General features: G+C 42.6%; 3 protein-coding genes across 5 annotated transcripts in view; 2 read left to right on the top strand and 1 right to left on the bottom strand.

The window, feature by feature from the left end:
- The window catches only part of top2a (DNA topoisomerase II alpha), a 29,140-nt gene extending 12,380 nt beyond the window's left edge, over positions 1 to 16,760 (bottom strand). Inside the window, exons 1-5 of one of the 2 annotated variants that reach the window (XM_086017206.1) lie at positions 16,617 to 16,760; positions 15,693 to 15,749; positions 15,209 to 15,356; positions 14,163 to 14,245; positions 9,378 to 9,464 (exon numbers count right to left, since the gene is read on the bottom strand). The gene's annotated coding sequence lies outside the window, so the exon portion shown is untranslated. Of the gene's footprint in view, positions 1 to 9,377; positions 9,465 to 14,162; positions 14,246 to 15,208; positions 15,357 to 15,692; positions 15,750 to 16,616 lie in introns of those variants that run through there. The other variant, XM_086017207.1, reaches the window with a different exon arrangement.
- Positions 3,826 to 9,430, top strand: lrrc3ca (leucine rich repeat containing 3Ca). 2 transcript variants are annotated; one of them, XM_086017235.1, is made up of 2 exons: positions 3,826 to 4,217; positions 7,163 to 9,430. In XM_086017235.1, exon 2 carries the CDS (start codon positions 7,204 to 7,206, stop codon positions 7,981 to 7,983), a length of 780 nt encoding a protein of 259 aa, XP_085873361.1. In that variant the 5' UTR covers positions 3,826 to 4,217; positions 7,163 to 7,203; the 3' UTR covers positions 7,984 to 9,430. The 2 variants fall into 2 exon arrangements, with proteins under 2 accessions (XP_085873361.1, XP_085873360.1); XM_086017234.1 differs by lacking the exon at positions 3,826 to 4,217 and adding an exon at positions 4,720 to 4,792.
- On the top strand, positions 13,365 to 16,190 carry LOC147128897 (uncharacterized). The gene is made up of 4 exons (XM_086017238.1): positions 13,365 to 13,696; positions 14,849 to 14,956; positions 15,285 to 15,425; positions 15,594 to 16,190. The coding sequence occupies exons 1-4, from the start codon at positions 13,532 to 13,534 to the stop codon at positions 15,804 to 15,806; spliced, it is 627 nt and encodes a 208-aa protein (XP_085873364.1). The 5' UTR covers positions 13,365 to 13,531; the 3' UTR covers positions 15,807 to 16,190.
- Positions 16,761 to 16,768: the final 8 nt, after the last annotated feature.

The following is a 16,768-nucleotide window of genomic DNA, read 5'->3' as shown; positions in this document are numbered from 1 at the left end:
GAACCTTGGTAACCTGATGTTTAACACGTAGTACAGTTTGTTACCTATGCATTTGCATTTCATTTTATTTTAGTTCTCTCTCGCTGTCGCACTCTGCGTTTGAGAATCCACACTGTGTCCTTACTTTTCTCTAAGGTACAAAGCCTGACCTTTAAGATGAACTCAACTCCCCACGGCTATTGTTGTGAATATGCCTGAGAGACACAATACAGAGCATGACTATGAAGTTCTTTCAAAAGGCCAGTGGGAAAATAACTTTTATCCTGTGCTGGCAGGCGGCTGTAACATCAGCGAGGCGGTAAAACAATTTATGTGAGGCACTGTTGTTGATTGATTAGTAATGGAGAAATATGACCAGAAGGAGTCACAGTAGGGACGCTAGAATCCAATTCAAAATAAGTACTGTACAGTGTTCATCGCGTTCTAGCGTGAGCGCCACTTGGGGGCAGTATAATGGAGATGGTCACGTCTCAGTAAAGTGCAGTAATTGTAGTTGTTCTTTGCAGATGATAAATAATATATGCCTATGTGTTATTGGTCTGCATGTGTTGCTACAATTTGTGTTCACATATCTTTTTGCTTAAAGGGTTTTATATTAATAATATACAGTATATTTTCACATCCAGTCCAGGAACATTCCCGAAACATTGACAAGACTGCTCCACCTATTATGACTGGCTGAGCCTGCCTTGGAAATAAATCCTTTTGATGCACCTTTCTCTTGTATAAGACCCAGTCAAAACGCGCTGGAAAAGAAATAAATAAAGTAGGATAATGTATTCGCACAGACCAGGCAAGTGTTTGATCTTGTTCGGTGGATGAGGCGCACGCCCGGGAGCACTGGAGGAATGAAAAATGAGAATGAAGGAGAAAAATTCATAATGACTTTTCCAGTTGCACGGCAGCACTCAGACACAGCGAGGGACTCTTTTATGCAAATCCCCCTTTGCAAGGATTACTGTCACCTCACAGGTACGCCCTTTATCAAGAGTGCAGACTGGAGCAGAAGCAAACATAATGAAGCTCCGTTAATTGACTCGGAAGTGCAGCCGATCCGAACTAATGCTCGCTTGCGCGTGCATACGGGATGGCCGTCGAAGCTTTTGAAGTAATCTGATAAAAGTGAGGAAGATTGACTGGCAGCACACTCTCTCCCTGAAGCCGAGACCAACTAATTCTGTTTCTGCTGTCTCACTATCAGATTTTCTTGTAAATGAAGAACATGAACGCTGAGGGTTGCCCAAAAAGTCAATCGTGAGCTGGCGATATGGCCTCAAAATCGATCATCTGATTTTTTCCACACAAATATCCAACATGTGTTCCATGGAATTAATTTATTCCCAACAGTCTATTCTCTTCATTTTGTAGTATTTCTCCAGTAGTTGTCCAATCAAATTTGAGCCTTGATGTGTTGCCATGTCAATGTAATCTGCCCAAGGCCTTCAGAGCCGGAGAAAATCAAAACACTTTCATCTCAAATCATCTTGCCTCATTAAAATGAATGGGAATGCCTTTTAGAGAGGTAGTACTCTAAAATGTATTTTATAAAAACATACAGTAATGGCATAATTAAATCAAATGCAAAGAAATTAAAACATTTTTGCCACATTTTTTGCTTCAGTTCAGTGGATATTATGCTACTCCTTCTGTTAAGTGTGCTTAAACCACCTGGGGGCGGTATAACACACATCGTGTAGATGGAGCCGATCACAGCTCCTCAGTAATCTGCAATAACATTACTCGTCCTTTGCAGAGGATAAGGAATGTATGTCTGTTTACATGCATTGCTGCACTGTTTCTGTTCAAATATTTGTTGCTTAAAGGGTTACAGCACCGCAAAACAGATGCTATTCGCTAGCCAGTCTATGGGGTTTCGTATTATTTGTTAGCATTAAGCTAGGGCAGAACAACGGCTCGTATCTCGAAGAACTCGCGAGTCTGGTCGCTCGTATCTCAAGACGCTCTCGGCATCTTTGGTGAGTATGATGTATTTTACATTTTAGTAATGTCTGTTTCTCTTATCTGTGATTGGCTGGCAGCCAGTCGCCCCAAGTCAATTAATGAACAGGAAATGGAAACAGCGTTTTTTTTAAAAAAGGTTTCGGGGAAGTTTGACCCTCGAACGACTTAATTGTAACTCTCCTTACTCTCTAACCACTAAAGCGAGTCCAACCCGATCCTTAATAGGTTTTTTTAATGTCTTCATGACAATTAAGCCTGATTAAAATATCCAACAGTGGCCGAATTAAAAGCAAGTCTAGCAAACTGACATAAAATCCAAGAAACCCGCTTTCAACTCTTATTTGTTTCGCACAAGCTGCAAAATATCTTCAATATTTGGACAGATGCCTAAATTGATAATAAATGCTGGCAATATTATGTTATAAAACCATTTATAATTGTACACAATGTACAACGTGGCATTTAATCATCCGCAGTAAGTCATTTTGGAGAAGCTGGAGGGCGGGAGGAACCTAGCATATTGATTTTAATTCCATTAAGACCTTATGAGTGGCTGCTTGGCAGACTCCTAGGTCAGCACAGCTGTTTTAGTGCAATCGATCGCCTTTCCTCATCAAGGGTGTGGAGACGGCCCGAAGAACCTCAGGACCTGACCGCGACAAGGCCACAACTCAACTTTATTGTTAAACGAGACATTTGGACACTTGTATTCTATTTGCAGAATGCCCTTTTCCCGTCCTGGGTGTGATACATCAACAGCTGAATTTTTTATTTTTTTTTAGGAAAAGGCTACGTCTGTAGTTTGTTTACTTTTGAGGAAATGAAGGATGCAGACCAGAGCAACAGTCGCAGTTTGAATATGTTGAGGTATTATTCTATGAAAACATTAATGATGGCATTTGTTATTGCTTTAGCTCCACCCGAAGAACCCCAGGGAGGCTGCGTAATAATGTTGGAAGTAGCTTTTGTATTTTGTTTTCTCAAAGATATGACCAGCCATGATGTCTGCCAGACAGAAGTTTAGCCATGCTGTGTTTCTTTACAAAGGGCAGTTACATTTCTTGTCCCTGATCTAATATAATATTTGTGGGAATCATAATAATAATAATAAAAATAATAATAATTGAGACTACTAATGATAAACGTTCCTCATACATACCAAACACATAAATGAATGACGTGAATTTTTAAGAATAATAGCACTCTATATTGTACTTTATAAAAATATACGGCAAAGACATAAGTGAATAGAGTATAATTTATTTTATAATTTAACACTTTTCTCCACATTTTCTGCCTCAATTCAATGGACATTATGCAGGTCCTCCTGGTGTTTGGGCCTTGCGTACCTGGGGGAAGTATTATAGAGAAAAAGACTGTACAGTATGTGGAGAAGTTCAAATATCCCATCCTGAAACCAGTGCTATTCGTTTTGGATTGTTTACTAGCTTTTGTTAGCTGTATTTGTCTTTGTTTTATGAACTGTGTGGCGACCAGTCCAAGGTGTAGCCCGCCAAACACCCAAAATCACCTGCGATAGATACCAGCTCATTCGAGACCTTGATAAGGAGAAGCGCTATAGAAAATTGATGGCTAGAAAACATTCAGTCTTCCTTTCTTTAAAAGCACAGCTAGTAGAAGCTGACCGGCCAATGTGTTTGTTTACGGACTAGCCAAAAACGTGAGGTAGACTCCATAAAAATGATGACGGCAATTAAGATCGTTTTTATGGCCACTTTTGAGCAGAAGTCAAGGAGAAATTATGTCTCAACACCTGCCACAGTGTTCACGTTGTTATGGAAGTCAGCGCGCTTTAAATAGCATGTGTACCACAGGGGGGGGCGTGGCCTTTGGTCTGCAGCCACCTGCTGCATGCACACGAGCTGCCTGCCAGCCAGCACAGTGACCGAGACGCTCCTCAAAAGAAACGGCGAGAAAGTCACGCACTCGAGCGGGGAAGCCCCCGAGAGACACTTGGGAAGCAGGGTGGAGACGTTCACGCTGCGTGCACGTTGACTAATTTGCATCGCACCCATGTTGGACGTGCCCCTCTCCGGGGCGCCTCCCAGCCTGCGCGCACAGACGCCAGCGAATATGTTGCCTCCTCTGGTTGCGTGGAAACTAAACGGGCGAGCCTTGAACTGCTGTGGAAGCATCTCCGGCGGAAAGCAACCGAGAGCAAGTTCAATCAGCTTCACGGTGTAGGAAAATTCAAAGATGCGGCGGATCATGACGAGGGGAAGAGCGCTACAAACGTGAGTGTATTGGACACATCAATCACTCTCTCTCTCTTTTTAATCATACCTCATGCATGACCAATTCATCATGAATTATTTTTTTTTTCCCCAAACATATATAGGGTATTGCTCAATTATACCTTTCAATTAATTTCCCATTAGTGTTGCATTGTGGGTAGAACTGCAGTTAGTTTGTATGCTCACATGGCATTGACTGATTGAAGTGGACACATGACAACATGGGATGAGCGGCATAATCAATCATCACCATCTATTATTTATCAGACTATTGCGTGTGACTGCATGGGACACAATGGAAGTGTTGCCATGCATCCCTGGTTCAAATCACTGGAAACTGAAGCTGGCGTCCAATGAGGGCTTTGTGAGCGGATGGAGCTATAAGAGCTTTCAAATAAGATTACAGTGTGGCTTTATAAAATCTGATGATGTCAAGGCTAGGTCTGCCCCCCTCCCCATTGATAAACAACCAGCGGCTTATTCATCTTTCCTGCAAGGCTCTCACACGCGCTTGGAAAACACCAGCAATTTGTCGTTCCTCTCCTCACCATGCAACTTTTGGATGCAAATATTGGGTGTGTAAATTATTCATTGATATCAGAGAAGCAAAGCAATACATGAAAACATTGCACACATCTATGTCGCGAGAGATCATCTCGGCATTCTGTAGGAAATGATCCAATTTCACTTAATTGCTACAGTGCAAAAATTATATTTATTACCACAAAAAAAAGAATGCATCTTTGTTCATCTATCTATGCCAGTGATGTATAGTGACTACTACCACTAGATGGCAGAAGCTGCAATTCATCTGTGTGTCCAGTCCACCTGTTGCCTTTCATAAAAAAAAAAAGAAGGAACGCTCAGAATGCTAGTTGAGTGTTCCATTAAACCAGCCCGGATTTCACTCTGAGGAAGAACATTTGTTAGCAAATTGAGGCAAGATTGCCATGATTTCAGTCGATAAGACGTTTTTTGTTTGGTGGTCACAATCAAGGCTGGGAAGCAAGCATCTATCGATCGACCTTTTCCACAATTGTCCCCTTTCCCCGTTTACACTTCTTTTGTCCCAAGCCGAGGAAAAACAACTTCCGTTTGATTTGCTCCTGCACTTAGTTGTGCCGGTTCAGAGCAGAAAATTGCAATTGTGTCACTTGAACCGGTCAAAATCCAGCGTTAATCTCCACCGAGTACAGTTCGGTTGACCACAGTGCAGAGCGTCTTGCGTTTCCACTGCAGGCTTTGTGGAGCTGGACGGCGAAAGCCGCATCAGCTGCGGCAGCGCTTCTCCAATTGGGCTCATTATTAAACGGCAGACGGCCGTTAATTGAATTGTAACTGGCGGATTTTGTTGGCGGAAAGCCTTTGTGTTCCTCTTCACGCGGGACACAGTATCGCTCGCCACCATTTCCACCGCACCCTGCCCTCCACCCCACCAAACTAAACGCCATTTGATACTCGCAGAGCGATCGATTACATTTTTTAATCTTTGTAAGTGGATTGGTGCTCATTGACCGTGCATTTTGAAGGAATTAAAGACGCCTGGGTGAGCTGTGGAGAAGACAGGCCTGCACATTGTATGCTTGGTCTGGATTGGATGGTTTCCTACGATCTTTGAATGAGAGAAGTTTAGGGCGGGGTGGACAAAAAAAAAAAAAAAGGTCTCATTTAAAGCGGATGTCAACCCCAAAAATATCTTAACAATATTACGTTCTATGTAGCCGCACTAGTCTGAACACAGCATTCTGATTAATATTACATTTGTGCAATATGAGTTAAGCAGTAAAATCCACCATCCCATGCAGGGGGCGGCCATTTTGCCACTTTATGTCACCTGAAAATGACATGTAAGAAATGACAGGTAACAACCAATCATGGCTCAGCTTCAGAAAACAGGTGAGCCGTGAACTTTGTCTAGATGACACTGTTTAGCGTAATGCTAACAAACAATGTCAAATGACAGCGAGATGAGCTAACAAGTAGTATCTGTATCACAAACTATGATATCAGCGCCACTCAGTTTTTGTTGTTTTGTCGGCATGCTATGTGCCACTTCTGCTTAATGTCAGTCTGCGTGTACTGAAATAGACAGTGCGCACTGCAGGGATGTCAATTAGAAATGCGGCAGCGTGGCACCGAAGGATTGTCTTGGCTTGTTTATAGTGCGCGCGTAAAAAGGACTGTTTGATCCTTCGACATGCCGGGAAAAGCAACAGGAGTGCAGTAGTTACTCGGCTGCGATGAGCGTGCATCCTTCTATCTAGCCGATCTCACTTTGTGAAATAGACCAAGGCTCCCAGTGGAGCATGTGACCCCCCCCCCCCCCCCTCTTTGTTGACTTGGTTGACCCAGTTTGTGCAGCCAAAAGACTCCACAGCGATTTTAAATTGAAATAGCTCCTTTTCTCACAACTCTGTAAAAATAATTCCCATTGAAATGAATTCAATGGAATGAGACAAACTTAACTCAACCTTCCACATTTTGCAAGTTTTCAAACCTTCCAAATTTGAACTGTCCAGCAACTTCTCCACAAATTCTCACCTTTTTGATTACTCCACATAACAACATTCCCAACTGCAGATATTTGACACATTTACCTCGTCATTCCACATTCCGTGACAGAGCCAAACCATTCCAACTGTTTAAGAGGACATTTATCCGAAAAACAGAAACGTTCACTGTGTCTGAATTTCCACCACGTCTTGCCTCTCAATCAGCTACCCGGTTGGCATTCCCTCTCCTTTTGAAGTAGGTTGCCTGACGTAACACCGTCTTTTCAACTGACACTTCACACATTCAAACCACGGCAGCAGAGAAGAAGGCCGATAACATGCGGCCATTTACCCTGTCCTTGATCATAAGACATGGAATGCTTTGTTTACAGGCTGGAGAATCGTGAAAAGGCCCATTGCACTAGCGCTGACGTGTTGCTTTGTATGCCTTAGGCTCGCCGGCTACCGGGGCGCTTGAAGCGCTGCGCGGCAAGATGTCCATGGCGGTGGACTACGTGGTCATGTGTTTGCTGCTGCACAGCCTGGTGCTCATGACTTTCTGCTTCCACCACGCCGCCACCACCTGCTCCAAACACTGCTACTGCTCCGAGAGCGACGGCGACGGCAAGACGGTGCGCTGCAGCAATCAGCAGCTGACCGAGATCCCGCGGGACATCCCCAACGATACGCGGCGAGTCTACCTGGACTTCAACCTCTTGACTTCAATCCCGGCCAACGCTTTCGCCGCTTTGTCCCACCTGGCGGAACTGGATCTCTCGCACAATGACATCAGCCAGCTGCATCCTGGCGCCTTCAGAGGCTTGAGCTCCTCGTTGAAGTTCCTCGACCTTTCCGCAAACAAGTTAGTCCATTTCAACGCGGACTCCTTTGAGGGTCTGCGGGCCCGGGCAAATTTAACCAACAATCCGTGGCACTGCGACTGCAACCTGCAGATGGCCATGCCCCGCGTGGACCTGGAGCCCGTGTCGCTGACCGGCATCGTGTGCCAGACTTCAGACCCGGAGGAAATGAGCGTTCAGGGACTGGCCTTCCTCTTGGAGCCGGACATCGACTTGTGCGTGGTCATGAAGAGGACTACAGACGTGGCCATGCTGGTGGTCATGTTTGGCTGGTTCACCATGGTCATCTCGTATCTGGTCTACTACGTCAGGGCCAACCAGGAGGATGCCCGCAGACATTTGGAGTATCTCAAGTCATTGCCCAGCAGGCAAGCAAAGTCGGAGGAGTCTTCTACTATCAGTACTGTTGTGTAGCCAGTGTTTCCCAAACCTTTTGGAGTCGAGGCAATTTTAAAAATCGGATTCCCACCAAAAAAAAAAAAAAAAAGTATAAGGGCCATTCTACCTAATGGTGCCAACTCAAAATTGTTGTGTCTCTAAATTCTTTCCACATTTGAAGATAATTGCTGAAAACTCTTTCGACTGAGACTATGTGGGGATAGAGTGATGCATTATTTGTTGTGAATATATAATACTTTCGGGCCAATCAAGTGAAATTGGATCATTTCAGCGGCTGGGAGTCACTGCTCTATGCTACCACCGGCGGAGGTTTTTATATGACAATACATGGTGGATCAGGAAAACTAATCGCTGACTGATTGATGGATTGAATTTCTCTATCAAATCACACAGACAACACAAATCATTTGCGATTCAAGAATGACAAAGGAAATTGAATGGGAAATATCGAGCAGGCGCAGCAATGTAAATCATCAGAATGGCTCATATCATTGTCCCTGCTTGCATGGCCACTCGGCAGATTTCACCAGGGTCAGTCATAACCGCCCGATTGTCACTTGTGTCTGCTCGGCTGTTTGAATGACAAATTAGAGGCGGCAGGAATCCAAGTTCATCTTAACTGCCACATTGACCGCCCCCCCAGAAAAAAAAGAAAAAGAAAAGATAAAATCTCACCGAGTTGGCTGGTTGAATGACAAACTAGGGACTGACAATGGTGTGAAGTCGGACAGACACAAAGGGGAAATAAAACATCACTTACGCATAATGAGACTTTAATGAGAATTTCATAAGCGAATCACCGCTCTGTATTCAAGACAGAAAAACGATCAAAAAGATGTGCCTCCTGGTACCACACTGTGGACGTACACCAATCAGGATGGAGCTGCCTTTACTTTCAAGTTTAATAAGCCGTGCTAACTGAGCTAATTGTTGGCAATACGTTTCTTTGCATGAAAAGTCAAGATGATGCACTGCAGCCCACATGAATTATTCATCTCTCGGCGGCCCATTAGCACTTTTAGCTGGATGCGGTTGGATGCTTTATCAGGGAGTAAAAGTAGTGGCATGTTTTGGGTTGTGAATGCATCTTCGAGCCCTTTCTGATCGATACCATGGGATAGGAAAACACTACTGCAATGCACAGTGGATGTTTTCTTCGCATTTACAATACTCGTCCGTATACTGTCATTAAAAAGATGTTTGGCTACGGAAGTGTTTGTCTTCTTGCAAGTATAATGGAATGCGTGGATATCAGCTGTCAAAATACACAGTGTACAAATGAATATGAACCAGTGGAGACACTGTACCTCGCTAACATAATAAAAATGCTAATATTGACAATCGGGCCTTAACTATGTTTGTGCAATAGTAGGAATTATGCAGCATCACACAGCAATTATTTATCTTACCTTGTTTTGCTCTGAGGTTATGGAGTGGAGTTGTTTTTATTGTAATTCCACTGGGGGGGAAACGCTGTTGTCTGCCGCCACGCTTTCCTGTGCACAGAATACACAAGGCGTGCTTTTATTTTGATCAGAATTGTGTGTTTGCAATTACATGAGACAACATTTTATCCACTTCAATTTGAATGACAATTGTTATCTTGAAGGCATCCATTCATGATTTTTTTATGCTGCTTAGTCTCATTAGGGTCAAAGGTGCGCTGCTATCCCAGCTGATTTTGGCAAACCTGGCCACCAGTCAGGGCCACATTACAAACAAGAATTCACACTCAATTTTACACCTTTGCACAATTTTGAGTCTCAGCTGTCCAAATGTGGCCGTTGAGGAACAAAAGTTAAACACCCCTGATATACAGTCAACAATTAATATGTTTTATATCAGACTATGCTTTCCTAGTTTTTATAGGCTGAGACTATTGTGTAATACTACTGGGGTTTGCAAATAATATTTATGGCACTGTGGTCTGTAGGTCTGTTAAAAAAAAATGATGACAGTGGAATATCCTATTTCACCATATCCCAAACCACCACGGTGGGACTATTTCATCCACAGAAAAGGGAAGCTATCACTTAATGATAGTACTGTATGTGCAAAACGGGCTCATTGCCTTTGCTCTAATTTGTGGTGTTTTCACAGAGAGGGAGAAGTAAGAATAACCCGACTGCCTGCTGAATAATGAAATTCGTTGTTAGAGATGTGGGAAAACGTTTTTCAACAAGGGTATCCCTGTTTCCGACACACACAAAAACGCCTGCGGAGAAAAGCACGACCTATACATGATTCATGATGATATAAAAACCTTGAAAGACTGAGAATGGACACGTGGTCTTGTTGTGTGCGTGCGACACAGGGGAAAGTCTACTAGCCCGTCTATTTTGTTTATTTCAAAGCGTTTTTTTTGTTGGTTTTTTTTTGGGGCTGCACTGCTTCTAGTACGAGTATGTAGACGAGAATTTTTTGTTCCAATCAAATTTCACTTTCAGTGTCGCCGTGTCAACCTAATCTGGCCAGGACCTTCAGAATCAGTAGTGATGGCCCATGTGACTTAACTACTATGAAATTGTTTCGCCAGCCAATCGGATTTCAAATTTGTCGTCACGGGGCCAGGGCGCTGGCTCTCGATGACATCAGCATTCTTCTGTCTCCTGATTGGTTGCTCAGAGCAAAAGTTGTTACAGCTCACATTTAATGCATCGGCAACTTTGTAAGTGTAATGAATTCAAAGTTTTTTACATGTACTTTTAAATATAAATATTGATAATGAATTCTTAGGGTATACTGTAGTTCATGTACGGGTAGCGGTAATGGTAATGTAACGCCTGACATAAATGTCATCGGCTGAGGGTTAATTTAAAATTTGCCCCCGGGCCGGCCAGGCTCAAGTTGCAGCGGCTTGCTATCTTAGACACGGTGCACTGGTGTACGCATTACACCTGCAGGCTAATGGCACACACACACAAGCGGGGGGGATAGGGTGGCGCGTCAAATGGTGGGTAGGGCGGACCTCTTCGGGATTGGGTTGCAGGTTAAATTGCTTCCAGACACCTTTATGACACGAAGAGAGGATTAACGTACAGGCTGATGTACTCTATAGGGCCCCGTGTGCTGTAAAGCAGTAAATTATCCAATTTCAGTTAATTGGTCCAAAAATGATCATTTAGTTACTTCAAATAATATATGATTATTCATCTGTCAATTACATGCTCTTCCATCAGATGGCAGAAGGTACAATTAACCTGTATATCTATTTCAACAGAAAAAATAAAATCCTGTGCTCTATTAAACAGGCCCAGATTTCACACTAAGTCAATTTGGGAATAAGTTGTGATGAGACCATTGTTTTGGTGTACATCTCCCACTATTTAAAGCGGATAGGGGCCAGGCCCTGCTGCGAAAATCCGAAAGTAATTGACATCCAACACAAGGGTTTATAATTGCTTAAAGATACCACAGGAATGTGGCAAAGCACTACTTTTTTATTTTTAATCAGAGCACAAAAACAGCCTAATTGATTAATTTTGCCGCAAATAACGGAGGCATGATAAGACGAAAGTCTAAATGTGGGCAACCTCATTTGGTCGAAGGTGGATGCAGCAAACAGCAAAATATTTTGGGTGGTCAGTGATATAAAGTAGTAGCAGGGTGAGAGCTGATTTAGCAAAAAAAAACAAAACAAACAGCAAAATATTTTGGGTGGTCAGTGTTGTGAAGTAGTAGCAGGGAGAGCGAGCTGATTTAGCAAAAAAACTAAACAAAAACACAGCACTCTCTGCCGTGGGACAAGTGCAAATAGGAGGAGGAAACATCTAGCAATCTATCTGATGATGTTGTTTAATTCTTCTTGTGTAGTTTGGGTCCTGCAAAACAAGATGAGTCTGCTTGTTTCGAGAACTTAAGTGGAGAAACCTTTGTGCCGCTTTGAGAATGCTTTATTTGCCTGTCATAAAAAAACAAAAAAAGAAAAAGCCTCTTCAATCACACATTTTCAATACCAGTCTGAAAGCCAAGCCACTGTGGTTCCTCCACAATGCCTTATTTAAAATTCCTGTCGGTTACAGGCTTGAGATGAAGGTGATGGAAGGCCACGCTATTGCAGTGATGTGAAAGGATGTCATACATTGAAAAATCGTACCCCAAAATTGGCATCAGCACACACCATGAATTATTGCCCAGCATTTATTTTGCATAGGAACAAGTGAGGTTTAACGTGCAGTACAAATTCTTCCACTAGATAGCACTCTTGCACCAGTCAGGCCTATTCATTTTGTCTTTTTACAGAATTGGACAATCACTTGAGAGTCGCCCACTGCACATACAACCCAACTACCTCCAAAAACAGCCCACAACTCCGTGGCATTCTATGAACGGGAGGCCCTTTGGACAACACAACATGTACACAGCTCATCTCAAAATTATGTGACGTGAATTTCATTTTGAGGTGTGTAAATCGCCCACAGTGAGTTGGGATCGGCTCCAGCACACCTTAATGAGGATAAGTGCTACACAAAATTGATGGGTGACATTTATCAAACCGTGATGTCAAAAGCTGGCATTGACGTTACAAAAGAGAACTGACTAACAAGTGAACTGAAACTGTTTGTGGATGCCCTCCCTCAGGTGGATGCCCGGGGGTCCATGCCCCGTCGGTCCCACTCTTTGTTCACCACTGGTCCCTTAATTTTTCACCGATCTCAATCTCTTTTTGCTTTCTTTCTCTCTATTTACATTTTTTTTTTTACATCATCATGCGCAGCAGTTGAGAAATGTAACGAGCCTATTTTCATTCAGGAATATAAATAATGATTGTTTTCAAGTGTAAGGAGTAAAAGTAAAAAGTCCCCGGAAAAATAAATACTCAAGTGTAGTATCGACAGCTGAAAAATCGACGTCAATAGAACGTATTTCAACTTTTGTTATTTCCTACCGCTGATTATTTGATGATTTTGTTTGTAATTCACGAAACCTAAATAAGCATTTACTAATATGCTGTGATCCAAATAATGATTCTTGCTCATCTGTTTCCAAAACTGGCATTTCTCACAAATTTAAAAGGAACTCTGCGATCACTGACAATGACACGCTGTCCAAGGCAAGTATTGGGAAAGCCCAGGATATCTCCACTGCTTGCCGCTCATATATATGCGTACGTATGACATTTGGTGTGCTCAATCAATCAACTGTGTACACTTGAGGTCAGTACTCTAAAGACATTCCCCCAGTCGAGGCCATGAACATGCTGATTGGTGAGTAGTGACGTCATGGGCGAAATGCTGCTGTCTCTCTGTCTGACGAATTGAACAAAATGTTTTGAGATTTTTCATTTGAAATAATCTGGATTTTTTAAGGGTCATATTTGATAAGTGTTTTCACTTTTTTTTTTTTTCTTTCTTTTTTTTTAAGCGTTTCCAATGTTTTTGTAGTGGCGATCTCCCTCACATGATCTTGGATTGGCAGCTACTCTGGCCTGCCCAGAAGGAGGCAGCGCAGAGAGTTGCGAGCCAGACAGACAGCGCTCAAGCCCTGTGCTGCAGTCTTTTGGATTCCACGTAGTTAATCGCAACATTTGTGTTATTTCCCCGCAGTTTTCGTTCTCTTCCACATGGCCAGGAGTGCTGGCGCCGCGCCTCTACCCGAGGTTTGCGCCGACATGTGCGCACTTGTTGACGGGGCGCAATTTCAAGTGTTAGTCCGGAGGAGCCGCAGCTTAACCGAGAAAATCCTGCTCGATATCCCCGAGGCGCGCAGATCGAGCATCCACGACGAGGTGAGGGACTTTTTCCTGTCTTTTCCTTACTGGCATTTTGATTATTATTGGGCTAAGAATGCCTAGCAGGTTGTGGATCTAATTGGATTGTCGCACACGCAGTGGCTCTAAGGCGACTAGGCATTAATAATCGAGCGCTCCTGAATCGTCTGATTGATTAATTTCTGCTCTTTGTAACAAACAATATAAACTACTACTGGCGCCTGAAAAGAGTAGTCCAAATCAAAGATAAGACAGTAAAAGGAAATGCTTACGATGTGTTTGTCTTCCAAAATATTAAGTAGGTTTTTGAAGGGGTTTGGGGGGGTTATAGGCAGCAAAGTGAGGTAGTGGCTTCCTTCACAGTTTTAGGCTTTTCTTTGGCTTCCTTCCACACTCCAAAAACATGCATGTCAGGTTCATTAGAGACTATAAACTATACTTAGGCGTGAGTGTGTATGTGTAACTGAGTGGTTGCTATATGTACCCAGTGATTGACTGTCCATTGTCAATATGTGCGTACTGCATGGTGACCTCTGGCTCTGGGTTCAAATCTTGCTTCAGGCTGTCCTGTGTGAGAATAAATTGATGTGCCCTGCGATTGCCTGGCGACTAGTCCACGGTGTACCGTGCCTCTCGCCCAAAGTCACAAACAAGCAGTATAGAAAAAGGATGTATGGATCATCACAATTATGTATAAATGGTCAAATTAGGTCAAATTATTTGACTGTGTTTCATTAATCTATATTGAAGTTTCACTTTTTGAATTGAACTCCTGAACTAACAGAACTTCTTAAAAAACATTGTTTTTGCAATGGCGGAAGATAAGTGCTCTAAAAAAATTGCAACAAATACTTTCGAAATGCATGTCTCTGTATGTTCAACCATACTAAGGAAACGGCCATTTAATGATCAACCAAATTCAACTCAATCAAGAGAAACAATTGCTGACATTATTATGGAGGCTTGTTGCCCTGTTAAAAAAATAATTTAAAAATTCATAATGGCACTTAATAATCAGAGGTGCCCAGGGAGGATTGAGCAGCGTGGTCTATGAGCATGCATTTGTAGAATAATCCTTTAACATTTCAAATAAAAAAATGCCCACTTGATGTGAATAAATGCATATTTTGCCATTTTTAACATGTCTGTGCTTTCGTTTCCTCACTTCAGACTCTGAAGCCGAATTCTTCCGAAAACGCCAAGCTCGGCATAATGGCGTCCAACATCAACTTCCCTGCTACTCCTGTGCTCAAAATTGCTTCGGAAAAAGTTCCTTTGGTGAGCGAGCGCTTTCTTTCCCAAAATAGTTCATTGTTGTTAAACTCATTGGTGTTAACAACGTTGTTCTGTGTATTGTAACGATATCACGGTACTTCACTTAGGGATAGGCATCCTAATTTGGTTAAGAATTTGGTGTGAAATTCATTGATAGCATCTATTGTAAAGATTTTCATCAGAACTGAATGTCAGTGCCCCAAAGTCATTACATTTGATTGTGACTTGTTCATTAGTGTCAAGTGTTTTTCTTGCCTGATTGGTCAAAGCGAGGGAACTGGTTTCCTCAATGAAGTAACCAAAACCTTGCTGGTTGTTTTCCTCCCATCAGGAGAGCAGTCTGATACACGTGCACGAGGGTCTGCAGCTGCACCAGGCCTTGCTGAGCACCATCTCACCTCGGCTAGAAAACACGCAGAGAGTGACTGACCTCATGAACACGGTCCGAGATCTTGCTGTACAAGTTAGCAAGGTAAATCAAAATACAACAGTGCCTCTGTAATTCTTTAGTCACGTCATGATCCCCAGCGGCGAGAAGTTACTGAATACTTTACACTTCTTTCTTTTTCTGATGACTTTACTTTTACTCCTGCTGAGTGTGATTACTTGATGATCCCTATGCATGCATGTCTTGTTGCAGATGTTGCGAGCTCTCCGCACAGATTATGTCCTGCAGACAACCCCGAGTCCCGTGACCTTACACCTGCAAGGCGACTTTGAGGTGCAGGTGGCCGCCCACCTGACGCTGGAGCAGCTCGAGTCCCTGGGCCAGGATATACACCGCTTCCTCCGGGGTCTGGACACAAGCCACCAAGAGGAAACGGACAGTGATCTGCTGGCACGCCTGAAATAACCTTGCTATCTTTTTGGATTTTTTTTTTTTTTTTGGACATACCAGAAGTATTTATTGATCTTTTAACGGATTTATTTTTTTATTTGCATATTTATTTTTATGTATTTATTTATATTTGATTGAACAGCTTAGATGACTTGTTGCATGCTGCCTTGTGTCTACAATAACCGCCACCACTTGCCTGTGTCACACAATTACAGTCATGACAAATGTACACCAAATACTAATCTCATCAAGCTCTAACACACACTGAAGTCTATCAAAGGATTCTTATTATTGGACATAATGGGGCATCGTGAAATATTAAGTTCAATCAAATTTAATATATATTATTTATGGAGTATTTTTGTATGAATGTTAATGCCAAAATTATTTATAGTCTCTGCTTCAATAAACTGTTTTCTTAATTTCTGCCTCTCTGACCATCAATCATAATACAGGATGTCCACAAAGTCAATTAAAAAAAAAAAAAGAAAAAAACTGAAAGAAAGAAATGTTTATCAGATTTCTATGTACTATGTGGTTACCAGTTTTCAGTTTAGTTGAAGATATGGTGTATCAATCAAAGATGCGTAACTACCCGGAGCAAAAGATCACTAATGCCACCGCCACTGTAAAGCTAATCGGCTAAAGTCTTCATGTGTTTCTTAAAACTAATGATGGCCGTGAAGATGTTAAACTAAAAGGCAAAAAAAATTTTTAAAAACAGATTTCTGAATTTGTTTCTTTTGTAGAGAGACTTAGGACACCTGGTGTAGTTATTTCAGACAGCAATGAACTCGCGGCAGTAACAGGGAAGAAGGTTCGTGCCTTACGACTCTTGCAGCTTTCCGAGAGGAAGTGTTGTAAGCGCTTGGATGAGTGCCGGTGACCGCAAGCGTCACTCGGGGTGATGAAAAGGCTCCCTCAGAGTCATGTGATGACGTCTCTAAACATGTGACCCTGCACCTGACTCTGGGATG

This window comes from Filicampus tigris, chromosome 19 (genome assembly GCF_054856515.1).
Source record: "Filicampus tigris isolate MCC_2025a chromosome 19, RoL_Ftig_1.0, whole genome shotgun sequence".
Taxonomy (NCBI): domain Eukaryota; kingdom Metazoa; phylum Chordata; class Actinopteri; order Syngnathiformes; family Syngnathidae; genus Filicampus; species Filicampus tigris.
This window is presented reverse-complemented; position numbering and strand designations above follow the sequence as displayed.

Excerpts from the sequence above, each read along its gene's own strand:
- LOC147128897 (XM_086017238.1), top strand. The coding sequence starts at position 13,532 with ATGGCCAGGAGTGCTGGCGCCGCGCCTCTACCCGAGGTTTGCGCCGAC. Across the intron at positions 13,697-14,848 it reads GATCGAGCATCCACGACGAG|ACTCTGAAGCCGAATTCTTC; the intron begins GTGAGGGACTTT and ends TCCTCACTTCAG. Across the intron at positions 15,426-15,593 it reads TTGCTGTACAAGTTAGCAAG|ATGTTGCGAGCTCTCCGCAC; the intron begins GTAAATCAAAAT and ends GTCTTGTTGCAG.